Genomic DNA, 13,853 nt, shown 5'->3' on the forward strand with positions numbered 1-13,853 from the left:
CACATTGCAGAGGACGGAACTACTTCTGTCCAATCCACACAAGGAATGGGGCGCAGGATAGATGGCGGGTTTGACTCCCAAGCAGCAATTTCCCTGTTCCTGCCCACGCTCGATTCCTCTTCCCAGGTCTAGGCAGGCCACATATGCTCATGGCTTTGACACCTAGAACAACCTTCCCCCCTGCCACTCTTTGGCTGGCTGGGAAGGCAGGGCTCAGGCCTTGGGCATGACCCCTTCTTCCTTACTATGCTGCTAGAACAGCCTAAAGGAACCTTCCAACTCCCACTCCAAGAAACTGAGATAATATCAGCAACATAGTGAGCTCAAGCCAGCTGTTGAGCACAAGAGGGACGTACTGGCTTGCAACTAACCACAATCAGATTTTTTTTTTTTTTTTTTTTATTAACGGAAACCCTTCAATACCCCAAATTATCTTTCTTGATTGTACTGGATGGGGCCCAAGTTGCTCAAGCAGAGCAACGTTACACCATCTGTTATGCAGAAAACTTCCTCTTCCACCCATGAAGTTGTTCTTCGCTTCCACAGCATTACCAGGGAGGTCAGGAGATGCTGGTGGGGTGGATCCAGATGGCAGGAGAGTTCAACTCTGTGTTGGTTATGGCTCAACGATTGGTTACCTGCAACAGCCCTGCCGACGCTTGAGTAATGGGCCCGCTCTGCTTCTTAATCCGCCCCAGCAGGAAGGGACGGCGCTGGCTACGAGGGACCGGAAATTGGCATGAACTTGGTCATTGATAAAAAGCCTGGCTTTGATTCAAGCGATGAGGGCGGGGAGAAGACGAGTCGGGATGCGCAACTGAAAAACAACTGATATGGTCTGTGCTTGATTGAGGCCAGAGATTATGGAACATTAAGTTTCTGGACAGTGGGGAACACAGCGCTACTACTTATCTCCTCAGACCAAGCACACTGGTCAGAACATTTCTGAACATCTCCAAAACAGGGCACACCCCCAAGGTGCCCGATGAGTTGTCTAGAAACATACTCAGACTGGCACACGCAAAAGCAGCACTTATTGACAGACACAGTTTGGTGGGGGGAAGCTACTCTGCTTCCCAAACCAATGCAGGACAGCAGACAGCTAGTCACCACTGCGATCTGCAGGGCTTTAACATATTGAGGAGTTGAATCTTCTGAGCAAGAACACAGTGGAAGGGATTTAGGGTGAATTTTTCAAGAGTATCTAAATGACTTAGGAGCCTGAAGTCCCTTTTTTCTAAATTGACTTAGGCACTCAGGAGCCTCAGGCACTTTTGAAAATTTTTCCCTTAGGTCTCTCCAACGATTCCAACTTGGAGGAATCTGGCACCAACTGCTGTTCACTTTCAACAGGAGCTGGGCATGAAACCGCCCCATTGGAGCCTTTCAAAATCTTTAGGCGACTCAAGAGAACCATGCTGCTAGTCGTGTGGGGAGATCTCCTGACACAGAGCTAGGGAGAAGGATTGGGAAGGAAAAAAAAGTCAGGTTGGAGGCTCGTCAGGGACTGCAGGGCATGTTTAGACTCAGGGCCGTTTGCACACCCAATGGAGGCACTGCAAGCCAAATGGGTTTAGTCAGGCCAGTGGAACGCTTGTAAAAAGACACCCAACAGAAAAGAGAGAGACTGTACTTTTAAAAAGAAAAAAAAAAATATCTTCTTGTAAAATCTCTGCTACATATAATTATTTGCAACCTCTGTCACAACACAATGCCTTCAGTACAGAATATTTAAAAAAAGAACAAACGTTTAGCATTTCCCGTCCCCCGCCCCTCCCCAACCAAACTGTACAATAAAATACTCACATTTAAAAATATTTGATTATCAAAAACAGGACTCGAGTGAAAGTCAACCTTTTTTCATTTAGCCTACCGGATTTTTTGTTTGAATAAGACTTTGCACCTCCTTTGCATCCAGAGCAGGGAAGGAAATTTCACACAAGCTCTTTTCACCTGCATGGCAAAAACAGAGCTATTTTTTGGTTTCTAAGCTGGGCTGCCAGGTGATAATTCAGTTAGGCTGCGGTGTAATCTGCAGGCACACGGGGTATACTATGTGTGTAGGGTCAGGGTGTCATTCCACAGGAGGGTAAGCACAACTGGCCATTCCCATGGGATGTAAGATTTCATAAGATCAGGCTCTTAAAGCTTCATCCCTGCACTGATTTAATTCCAAGGAATGCAAGGTCAAACCCCATGAAGTCTGAGCTGTAAGAGGAGAGGGGCTTCCCACCAGAGCTGCTGAATCCTACTGGGTCCTTAAAATCAGGTTTACAGACTATAAAGTACTAATATGGACCCCAACACTGCAGTATTGGATCACCACACTAAACCCACCACCACCAGGGGTTCCCCAAGTGCGTTACACGTACCCCTGGGAGTACGCAAGACATCTCTGGGGATACGTGGTAGAAATTGTGTAACGGTAGATTTTATTGATTGCATTTTCATACCAGGCTACTCAGATGAAGCTTTAAAACTCTGTGGGAATTTGTTCTATAAAATACGGTAGTTAATTTAACTTCAAGATATACCAATGAGAACACAGAGTTGCTGACGTACAGAGCCCTCACCTCCAATCACGGTACAGCATGGGTTCAGTTGCTTAGCAACTGTCCAATCTAACTGAGCTCAGAACTCAGGGTGGGTTTTTTTGATTGTATATATCGCACCATAACTAACTGTACGTAACAGTGAAATATGGACAGATAGCTCAAGACAGGTAGTGTTAAGTATCGGTGCTGAGAAGGGTAGGAGTTTACAGGCAGCTCGCAGATCTGGAAGAGGGTAGCCAATAAGAAAAGTTTGGAAACCTCTGGTCTTGTGGATGGCGAGGGAGCTGTCTGAATCCCACTGCATTAAGGTGCTGTGAGCTAGGAGCCTGATGTAGGTTCTGGGACTCTTGTCCCACCCAACAGCGCTGAGTCAGTGGCACACGTCCTTTTTTTTCCCTGCAGACAACACAGCGCACAAAAGGGCCCACAAGTGAGCAACAAGAGTGGGGGCAACGCTACCTCCTGGGGAAAATGGTCTCCCCAGGTCAGGGCTAATGGAGTTCAAGCCATCATTGTGGCAAGTTTCCCTTGGCAAGGGCCATCATCTCGGCTTAAGAGCCAAGTTCTCCCCCTTGCTGGTAGCAGCCTAGCTAAGAAACAAACAAACCTGGTCACCCAAGAGTTATGAATGTGATGGCGGAGAAGAAGGTCATTACCGAGCTAGCAGGAGCTCGTCTGGCCACGCATGTGCCCTGCTCTCTGCCCTAGAGATGGGAAATTCAGAGCACCACTGGAGAGAACTGACCGCAGAAAACGATGCAAAAACAAAGCCAAGTAACTGACCTTATTAAGTGATCTCCCCACCCCCTGCAAGCCCTAGGAAAGATTCTAGCAGTAGAATGAAAAAAGGTTGAGTTTCTCTTCAATATCGTGTTACAATAGTGTGCATACAGTACATGATTTCTGTAGAGACAGGTTTTTTTTTTCCTTATGGCCATATAGTTTCAGAGCATTTGTCAACAGGTTCATTCTGATTTTCAAGGTTAGAGCTGCCTTCACCTTTATGAGACTGGTAAAGTGACTACAGCTTTACAATTCGGGAGATGTCACAGACACAGTTCTAGTCATTTTCACACGCATGCTTCTGCCATCCTGTTAATACAAGTTAACTCACAAGCCCTGCAAATTAACTCACAGGCAGACACTGCCATACTGAGTAGAAATACCTGGGAGAGTTAACACATTACAACTTTACGAAACAGATTTGCTCTACGCCTGAGAAAACCCCCTGGCTGCACAGCCAAAGAGTTTGTGATAAAGTTATTTGGAACATGGTGAACTGCCAGAGCTGAAGAGAAGAGCCAAATGCAGTTATTGCTGTTAGCTCAGCTCCATACCCTTATAATCCACCCAGTAGAGAGCAGATTAAGTATATGGGTAAAATTTTCAAAAGCTCGTAAGTGATTTTTTAAAAGTGATTGTTTGAATCACTTTTGAAACGGGACTTTGGAATTTTTGAAGATTTGACCAAGGTCACTAGTGTCTGAACACTGTTTTACCAATGAAAGTGTGAGAATACAGTATAGGTTTGGTTCTTCTAGTGTCAATATCATCTCTGGCAGGATACAGAAAATATTGAAATGTCTCATCGCACTTTACAACAGTTATTTACACAAATGTGTTTTGCTCCAATACTTCCACAGAGAAAGGTTTCCTGCCCTACAAGTCTCAGAAATCTGCTCTTCGGAGGGTATATGTGAGCTGGCAAAGGTTCCCCCTCAACACTGCTCCACTCTCACCTGCCGCAAGACCTACTAGTCCGACAAAGACCACATCCTTCCTTTTGACAATCTTGCCATTAGAGCTTGGCAAAATTAGTAATCGTAATAATTGGAGATATACAAATCTCCTAGAACTGGAAGGGACCTTGAAAGGTCATTGAGTCCAGCCCCCTGCCTTCACTAGCAGGACCAAGTACTGATTTTTGCCCCAGATCCCTAAGTGGCCCCCTCAAGGATTGAGCTCACAACCCTGGGTTTAGCAGGCCAATGCTCAAACCACTGAGCTATCCCTCCCCCTAATTACTTGCACAAAAAATTCTTCTATGAAAAATGCAGATTCTGCATCCATGAAACACTTTGAATTTGCATTCAGTTCTCTGTTTTGTTTATAAAAAAAATTCAGTATCTTATTTCATTTTATTTAAAGGTTGAAATATTAGTTCCAAAGAACTTAGTTTCAAAATTTCCTTTGACTTTTTTTTTTTCAAACTCAGAAGCTTGAAATTACTCACAATCAAAATGAAATGGTAAATTTGACCCAGCCAAATTTCTTCTTTACTTTTGCAAAATTGCCAACCAGTGGAAATTCCATTATTTGTCTAGCTCTGACCTTACTGGCTGAAAGATGGTCACCCCAAGGCATTCCAGGAGGTCAGCATCCTTAATCTCATTTAACATGGAACAGCGTGCATGCTTTAAAGGAACAAGACCAGCTTCCAACACATTTAATCCTGAAGAAAAACAGATTCCCCTTTTCAGGAAAGATTCTGATTTTCCACTACAGCATTGGAGAGTTAGTTTCCAAGTGCTGAACCCAACAGCAGACAGATCTACTTACTGAATGCAAGCAGCAAATTCTTGCCATGGGTACGGTTTCACCATCACTTTTTAGAAAACAGGGCCAGGAGGGAGCGTGAAGTTTGCCACAAGTTTTTCCAGGGAAGGTGCCAAAAAATGTGAACACAAGGCTTGAATCTTCAAGTTAAATACCTGTCTCACTCTCCTCCATTTTGTATTTTGGCAATAGATCAGCACCTGGCAGTAAGAAGTTCTTTAAGGGATCAGGGAACATTAGACTGGAGATTGCCACTCTGATAGCTGAGTGAAGAGCACAACTCTTGGCTATTTACTAGATCCCTTACCCAGAAGCGAGAGAGGCAGAAGAGTCTGTTTCCAACAGGAGCTGGGCCTACAACTCAGAAATGGAGATTGTGGGAAAGGAGATAAAAATGGTAAAGTTGCACTAAAAGTGCCACATTAGTCTTAATAGATACACTCACTGAAAACCCGTTTTAACACTGGTTTATGGCAGCACTGAAGCCACCACTTGTGGACTGGTGCATCTAGAAAGCAAAGCTACATATGATAATTTAACACTTTATGGCTCATTATTTTCCCATCTTTAAGTGAATGAAAAATCCCCAAGTTTATAGGTCATGCTAACTAAAATACCCATATTAATTGCACTGTTTATGGAAGAGAGATGGGATTTCAAACAACACGTTCTTCCAAAGCTAAGCTCCCCTGAACATGGAAGCTCCTCAAACACACCCCGATCACAAGCCAGGGAGCCTGTAATAACCCTACTCTTCCCTCTCCAGAGAGATGACACAAAAGCTTCCTTGCTGAGGTGACCTGGAGTCTCAGTGAGAAAGGCTGGGTAAGCCAAGAAGGATTTGTAATCCCCAGCGTGTGTTAACCCTTTATAACTCGATTCTAGGGTAACATTTGAGAAAAAGGTTCCAATATTTAAGCAGTTACAATAAGTCTTTAAAAAAGTTACAGTATCGAAGACTGAAACTTTTCAAAAAACACCTCATGAACTTTGGGAGGTGCTTTCTGAAGGAGCCAGGAGTCTCTCCTCCCAACCCAGTGCACAGAGTAAGCCTCTTGCATGCATCCCGCAGTCTGTGGGAGTCTCTCTCCTGCACTCGCCAATGCTTCATGAGTCCTGACGCCGCCTGATGAACAATCCCATGCATCTTCCATGCAGGGCTGGCAACATTGCAGAGACCCCGCCTCCTCCTTCGGGACAAGCTGTCCATTCTGGATTCTTGGTTGGAAATTTCCACTCCAGGAAGTAGGAAGTGTTTAGAAAGTTCAGGGGTCTGAGAAAAAAGACTTAGGTGCTTTTTCCTTTACATGTAGATATTTATATAAGGGGTTTTTTTTTGTTTTTTTTTTTTAAATTTTACTCTGAAAAGGCAGGGAATATATTTAAGTCGGGGAATTCTTCATTGCTGTAGTTGGTTCCCTGGTCTCCCAGCATTGACAGCATGTCCTGGAAGAACAAAATAAGTTTTGTATCTGTCCTGTAGTCGCATGTAGGAGCTGGAGCCCCCGTCATGGACTAAGGCCCCATTGTGCTAGGCGCTGAACAGATACTCCCTTCCCCAAAGAGCTTACAGTCTAAAGAATCCGGCAGACACATTCCAACTGCCTTTCGTAGTCTAGATACAAGCTATATTTCTCATAGGATCAGTGACTAACTGTACCTACACGACCCTGGGCAAACGGGGGGCTGAAGCTGACAGCTGGACCCTGTGGAGTGCACAATACAGAGGAATCCTGTGAACAGTCATTACGGGGCTGTACTTTGTTTTAAAAACCCAACTGTTCCCTGTCTCCACAGAACAGGCCCCGCTCAGGCAGCAACACGAGTTCTGCACAGGGCCCCACCCGGAGACCTTAGCCCAGTTATGGACAAAACGCCTCAGAGGGGAGGTCAGTCTGCAGCCACTTTTGTACCTCACAGACCCATAGACTTTAAGGTCAGAAGGGACCATTATGATCATCTAGTCTGACCTCCCGCACAATGCAGGCCACAGAATCTCACCCACCCACTCCTGTAACAACCCCTAACCTATGTCTGAGCTACTGAAGTCCTCAAATTGTGGTTTGAAGACCTCAAACTGCAGAGAATCCTCCAGCAAGTGACCCATGCCCCATGCTGCAGCGGAAGGCAAAAAGCCTCTGCCAATCTGCCCTGGAGGAAAATTCCTTCCCCACCCAAATATGATGATCAGTTAAACCCTGAGCACGTGGGCAAGACTCAGACAGCACCCAATACCTCCAAGACTGGTGAGTAATAACTCAAGCCGATTCTGGCGGTGCTGAGTGAAGTGGACTCCTGTCCACTTGAACACGTCAGGCCCCGCTGGGATCCCAAACTCAGCCAGATTCAAACCAGCTACCTAACAGAAGTGAACAGCTCCAGATCCCTTGATTGGTTCCTCCCCTGCGATCCAGCCCCACTTGAGATTATTACCACTTTCACATCACGCTGGCCAAGGAGCCTGCGCTTTTGTAAACCAATCCCATACGTTCAACCAGGATTTACAGCCCTCCCTCAACGGGTTACGAAAATGCCATCTTACTGGGAAGACCTCAGGCTGGCTCGGCTGCTGCTGGACGTGCTGCTCCCCAGAGCTCCGCCCATGGTGTTGTCCTGGCCACTGAGGCCACATGCCAACTCCTTCCGCTGTCCGTGTCTGAAACTGGGCTGGGGTCTGCCCAGTTTCAGTGGCTGTTCAACATAGTAACAAGGTCAGTGAGTTGTGTCCACAGAAGAGTCTCTACCCAAGAGCCTTTAAGGGTCAGTAAACACAAGCACTGGCTGGGCAATGGTATTGCTTCAGGTGGACAACTTAGTATGGCAATAATGCCCAGCCACTTAACAGCAAGGGAAATCTGATCCTGCAGTATGAAGGATCCATCCCTGGTATTGTCCAACCAGCTCTGGACTGAATTTCTGGCAAGGTCAGGACAATGGGATGCGAGTGGTTCCTTCCAACTCTAATCAACCTATGAATTTTTAGGAGTCCCCCCCCCCCCTCCCCCCCTGCACATGCTGCAGCTGTTTGGAGTCTCTTCAGTTTCAGTCACCCCTTGCTCAGAGAGGAAAGGCAGGAATTATCCATGACATTTTTACAAAAACAGACGAAGGACATGGGGAGCTGCATCTGCCCGCACCTGGCCCAAATTTGGCCTTAGCCCTGTCTTGAAGCACAAATCCAAACAAGCCTCTTTTTAAAGGAGATTTTTATCCTGGCCCCACCCCCGCCCCAGCAAGATCCGACATATATTCCTTGTGCGACACAAATGACACTTACCAAAGCCTGTGCCGCGGTTGGCGAGGGGTGGATAAGCAGCCCCGCCTGGGGAAGCTGTGGAACCAGGTGCTGACATTGGACTGAAAGAGGAAGGGGTGCCTTGGAAACTCCCTATTCCAAATGAAGAGGATCGAGTCTTTGCAGTCTGGGAAGCCACTTGCTAGAACGGCAACGAGAGAGAAGTAAATGCTGTATTTATTCTGCTCTAATCTGAAAACGGCACAGGGTGCTGGACTGACGCAGCTCTGGCGAGCGACGTTCCCCAGCTACAAAGAAGGTACAGCATGTGCATTGCAAGCTTCTCCCTGCCAATCTGCCCCAGCCCGGCATCTGGAGGAACACTCTCAGGTACCTGAGCACCTTCCAGCCATGCATTAAGCAACACAACTACACATCTGTCACATATCTGTTCTCTCCGCAGACAGAGAAGGATGTACAGTGAAGTGTCTTGGTTTAATAGGGGATTTCTTTTGGTTCTTATAAATATACCTGTTGCTATGCATTTATCTAGGCCAGATGAGAGAAATGCACCTTGCCCTTGGAGTGGAAGGAGGGGAGGTTTAGGATGGGCCTTCGTTCCTGGGGGAGATCATTCTCGTCTGGGACTGGCCCCTGCGAAAGTTCTGTCTCCTGCCCAGACAAGCTCTACTCTTCTTGCTGATCGTGCCGGGGGGACCCCAGTTTGGCTCAATGATAGAGCAATTGTTTTCAGTGTGGAGGTCGAACACCTGTCTCCTTAGAAATGATCTGGACCAATTCACACAAGCAGCTGCTGGGATTTTGGCTGCTAAGAGATGGCAATCGCTGTCAAACTGGAGTTGTTGAATGCATCCAACACAACCCACTCCACGTGCCAGAGGAATTTCTCCATCACTCTGCTATTCAGAAGTCAACCCCCTCAGAGCAGTAATATTACAGGCTGCTAATGAAAGAGCAATTCTCATGACAGCAAGGTTTGTGTTTGTTGCAAACCTGTATCCCTTGGAAAAAGGCTCACTGGGCATTCTGAGAAGTGTTACCTGTGCCGTGAACGACGGTCGTGTCGCTGACACCCAGTTGGTTGCAGTGACTGGAGTGGTATTGGAGTGGCGAGAAATCTGTGCTAAAATCTGGCCTGCTGAAACAGGCTGGTGCTGGATGTTGACGACAGGGGGTACCATGCTACTGCTCCTACAACAGGAGAGAACATGCTTTAAAGAGTTAGCCTAGATTGAACAGTTACCACTAGATGCGCCATAGGAGGCATTACAAGCATAGGCAGACAGGTACTATGCATCTGGAGGTAATCCACAATGCCCACACAACCTGTATACCTCAATTACAAAACAAGAGCGCGTGCTGGGCTGGGCTGGGCTGCTAGCCCAACTTGGAGATGATGTGTTGGAGCATGCACGCCCGCCTATGCTGTCTGTCCACTTGTAGTAATATTTCCACCAGTGTCTAGCAGGCAATTAATATAAGCAAACATGCAAAACCAAATGGCTTCAGCGAATGAAAAGACAATGGTGTCTGAGTACTAGGGACACCCTGGCACAGGTTTCCTAGGGGTTTAAAACTTGCATTTTAAGAACTGCAGGCATATTCCACTGTGATATGATCCAGCACTTGCAACAAACAGTCAATTCTGATGCACTGGGAGTCCCCTTTAGGGCAACAGAGTCTGTTCATTCTGGATGGTTATTATAGTGCATTTATCTTTCAGCAGCGGCCAGACACCACACAGCACTGTCACCCTTCGTTTCCTCTGTTGCTCCTCCAGGAAACTAAGCCTGGACAGACAGAGCAGAAAGAGAAAGATACAATTCACAGCAACACGACCCCAGTCCAGCGCGCCAACTTCACCTGAAACTTTCGGTGGGCCGCGCAGGAGTGAAAGTGTTTCCCTGGGGGAAGAGTGGCTGATTGGCCGGCACTGTGCTGGCAGGAAGGACTTTGCTCGGATCTGTGAAAGAAAGGCAAACAGGTTAGCCCCCATGACAAGGGAGGGAGGCCAAGACAAAGGCTGTTAGCAAGGGACCTAAACACCTGAGCTTTCCATGTCAAGTTTGATTCTTTGGCTTAAACAGCTTGGCTAGATAAGGGACAGTCTTGTCACAGACATTACCCAGACTCAGACCGCAGATGGTTCCTTAACAGCTTATTTAATTTGATTGCCTCTTAATTGTTTTTTAACAAGCTTGGCCTTAAGATCTTTTTGGGGCTTAGGACGTTCACTGTTGTCTGTTCTGAGTCACAGAAAACAAATCTGCTCTCTGGAGATAGGCAGAAGGGATTATGAGGAGATCCCAGACCTGAGACACTCGGCCCAACCCGTAGGGCGAAAGACTGCCCCGTCCTCCCGAAGTGTTGCCAAGATGCTGACTGCAGTGAGGAAGGCACTGCTGGGAAGGCAGCAATCAGGGGGAAAAGCTTAGAGGCAGACTGGTGGGTGAGTGGGATGCCAGAGACATTCCTGTTCCGCAAAAGAAGGGATTGCTCTCTCCACTGCCACTTCAGCACCTGTCCCTAGCACTAGATTCATTTAAACAGAACAAGTGCTGATACCAAACCAGGACTAAGATTGAGGAACAGAGCCAACTGAACCTCTAGGCTAACTCAGCAATCTGCACACCACAATCCCCACCTGTATTGATGCCAGAGTAGATTTCACTGAACCGTGGGTCCCTCTCCTGACTAAACAGAGCTTCCGTTTTCTCCAGTGGTTTGCTGCGTTCTGGGCCAGCAGCAGTCACAGGCTGGGCAGCAACCTGGATAATAGGAGGGAGATATAAGCACAAGCAACCAACAGGCAAAACAGAGGGCAAAGGAAGATTGCCTATGAGGTTACAGAGGAAGCCACTTAGGAAGCTGCTGCCTATGATAAAGAGCAGAGGGCATTTGTTGCCTGTCTTTTTACATACACCTTGGTCTGCAAGGTGCTTTAGCGCAGACTCAATGTCCACTTGGATTGGTCCAGACTGATGGTGCTGAGCATACTGACGGCTCAAGAATGGGGAGTACACAGAGGCAGTTCTCAGGGGGACATGGGCACCCCAAGCAGAGGGACTGAGCACCAAGGCACTCAGAATTCTGGAGGCAGCTTTGCCCTGCCCTGCTGGAGAGGCTGTGCCAGCACCTGATGGAGAGATGAGGGCATGCAGGGCAGGTGGCAGGCCCAACTCTGTCCTCTCAAAAAGTCACAGCATGGGCTCCAGTGAAACCCAGCAACTCAGACTCCCATGCGGTGGCCTCAAGCTACTGCTCTATGGGCCAGTTTTCATCTACAGTCAGGAACAGATCACAACACACAGAACAAAGACCATAAAGATCCCTGCTGATTTACCTGTGAGTGGTCATAACTGGACAGACTCTCTCTTCCTGGGACCACTTCCAGCACAGTCTGTTGTGGCTGCTGCTGCCTAAAATAGAACGTGAATGTAATAAGAACTGGGTCTTGCTAAAAACAACTGAGCCCTGATCCGCCGGCAGCCAGGAATTTGAGTGTCTCTACAAAAGCAAGCAGGACTGCTACAGTACTACTGGAGATTCTGCCTATGCTCAACCCCCATCAAAAAAAAAAACACACACAGACACACACACACACACTTTCCAGCATGACCAGATTAAGACTCCACCCTGCAAAAGGAAGTTTCTGCGACAGAGGGTCACAGCATCAACCATTCAACTCTCTTGTAAGCAATCAATCTTCTGCATGGCCCATTAGACTCCAGCAGATCAGCTATTCTTCTTTTCTGCTCATTTACAAATTAATTACCAGTTCAGCATTAGCCCTGCTACTTAACTAGGTCAGCTGATTGCTGTAATAAATATTTTGGCACTCTAGACTCAGACCTTTAACCCTAGAGTGTCTGTTCCTTTGGCAAAGAGCAAAGTAGGGGCAAGACGAGAGAACTGACAGGCCTATAAAAACAAGGTGGCCAGATAGGGGAAGAGAGAGGAGATGACCAGAGTTAAAGGCATGGTAGACTCCTCTCACCTTGATGCCAGCTGAGCTGTGCCCATGTCCAGGGGGAGGCTGACATTCTGTCCTTGCTGTGGCCGCTGCATCGAGTTAGACACAGCAGGCCGAGACTCTTGGCTTGAGTTCCTTAATGTTGTTTAAACAAAGGGAGAGAGAAAAGGAAAGGTGCAAGTGTCAGTTACTGTCCTTTAAAATTTGCCTTTTTTGGTTCAGTCGTGGGTCCGAGAGTATCATCTTTGCAAAAGCCCAATGAAGTCAATGGACCGATCAGCAAACTTCAACGGCCTTTGAATGAGACATCTAATAGGATACACAGCTGGGATCCAAAGGGCACTAGCCCCCCCAAAAAACATACGCAACAGGAAGAAGAGCTGCTATTAAATTTGTATACGTTGGAAGCCGCTCCAGTTAGATACAGCTCAAATAAGCAGCACTCCCCAAGGTTACCAGGCCTAAAACATACATGACTTACCATATGAGTCAGTAAATAAATCATGGATCGAGCAGGATGCCCGCAGTAAGGGGCAACTATTAAGCCTAATATAAACCCTGAAAGTATCCTCTGGGCTCTGTTTCAATCTAGTCACCAAGCCTGTCTAGTGGAACGTAATTCAACTTTAACAAGCTTTCCCATAAGGTAGAAAAATCTGATACATCTCAACATGTGTTTTAAAAGCTGTTGCTTCTGCCCAGCAGAGAGTACTTGGGTCTGTGAAAAATAAAACTGAGCACAGTGCACAGAGTGAGTGAAGAGCCTGGCAGCTGGAGTGCACCATATGCTATCTGCTGCACAGCTATGCTTTTCTGGTCTGAACTCGAGTGGTATATTTGGAAGCTGGAATATGGAAATGGGAATGGATTTGTGTGGACTGAATAAGAAGGAGAGAATACGATCAAAGAGATGCCTCTAATGCCAGGAAAAGCTAGAGTGCACATCAGAAGCATGGTTAGAATACAGATTCTTGGATCCTTACCCCCTGCTCACATCATGGTGGTCTAGAACCAAAGGGAAGCCCCTAGAGGGACCGAATTAATATTGCTCTGAATCTTTTTAAGGGAGTCTGATTAGAATGGGTTTCTCCTATTGGTGGGTGGATAAGGTGCACTGCTGACTGTACAGCGTGATAGAGAAAGGTCCACAAGCGATCCTGAACATCCAACTCAAAGGCTGCCCTCTTTGTCCATAAGCACAGATGACCTGCCTTGCCTCTTGTCCAGCTGGGCAGACGGCCTGTAAGGCCAATATTAGCTGTGCAGGTACAAGAGACGTGCCTGCCAGACTCAAGCGTTCCCTCTCAGGATCTCAAGTGCTGTACGAAGAGCCTTGTGCTCCCCCTAGGAAGAGGCAGCATCCCTCGACTACCCACGATGGACAGCCAACTATGGCACAGTATTGCCACGCCATCACGATGGCCAAGAAGGGAAAGGGTGGTGGGTCCTGAAGATAGTAACAGAGAGAGCACAATTTTTATTGCAGTGTCACAATTAGGGGAGATTCTTTCCT

At 47.0% G+C, this 13,853-nt stretch overlaps 1 protein-coding gene across 5 annotated transcripts in view; it reads right to left on the reverse strand.

Annotated features, from left to right (window-relative positions):
- Nucleotides 1-4,750: 4,750 nt before the first annotated feature.
- ARNT (aryl hydrocarbon receptor nuclear translocator) overlaps nucleotides 4,751-13,853 on the reverse strand; it is a 39,364-nt gene continuing 30,261 nt past the window's right edge. For 2 of the 5 annotated variants that reach the window (XM_032767939.2, XM_032767938.2), the window contains 8 exons: nucleotides 12,365-12,475; nucleotides 11,711-11,786; nucleotides 11,012-11,135; nucleotides 10,231-10,330; nucleotides 9,408-9,558; nucleotides 8,389-8,548; nucleotides 7,654-7,802; nucleotides 4,751-6,557 (listed from right to left, as the gene is read on the reverse strand). In XM_032767939.2, coding sequence (XP_032623830.1) covers nucleotides 6,468-6,557; nucleotides 7,654-7,802; nucleotides 8,389-8,548; nucleotides 9,408-9,558; nucleotides 10,231-10,330; nucleotides 11,012-11,135; nucleotides 11,711-11,786; nucleotides 12,365-12,475 — 961 coding nt within the window. In that variant the 3' untranslated portion in view covers nucleotides 4,751-6,467. The remainder of the gene's footprint in view (nucleotides 6,558-7,653; nucleotides 7,803-8,388; nucleotides 8,549-9,407; nucleotides 9,559-10,230; nucleotides 10,331-11,011; nucleotides 11,136-11,710; nucleotides 11,787-12,364; nucleotides 12,476-13,853) is intronic. The other 3 variants (XM_032767941.2, XM_032767940.2, XM_032767942.2) reach the window with 2 other exon arrangements.

The sequence above is a fragment of the Chelonoidis abingdonii genome, chromosome 11 (genome assembly GCF_003597395.2).
Source record: "Chelonoidis abingdonii isolate Lonesome George chromosome 11, CheloAbing_2.0, whole genome shotgun sequence".
Lineage (NCBI taxonomy): Eukaryota > Metazoa > Chordata > Testudines > Testudinidae > Chelonoidis > Chelonoidis abingdonii.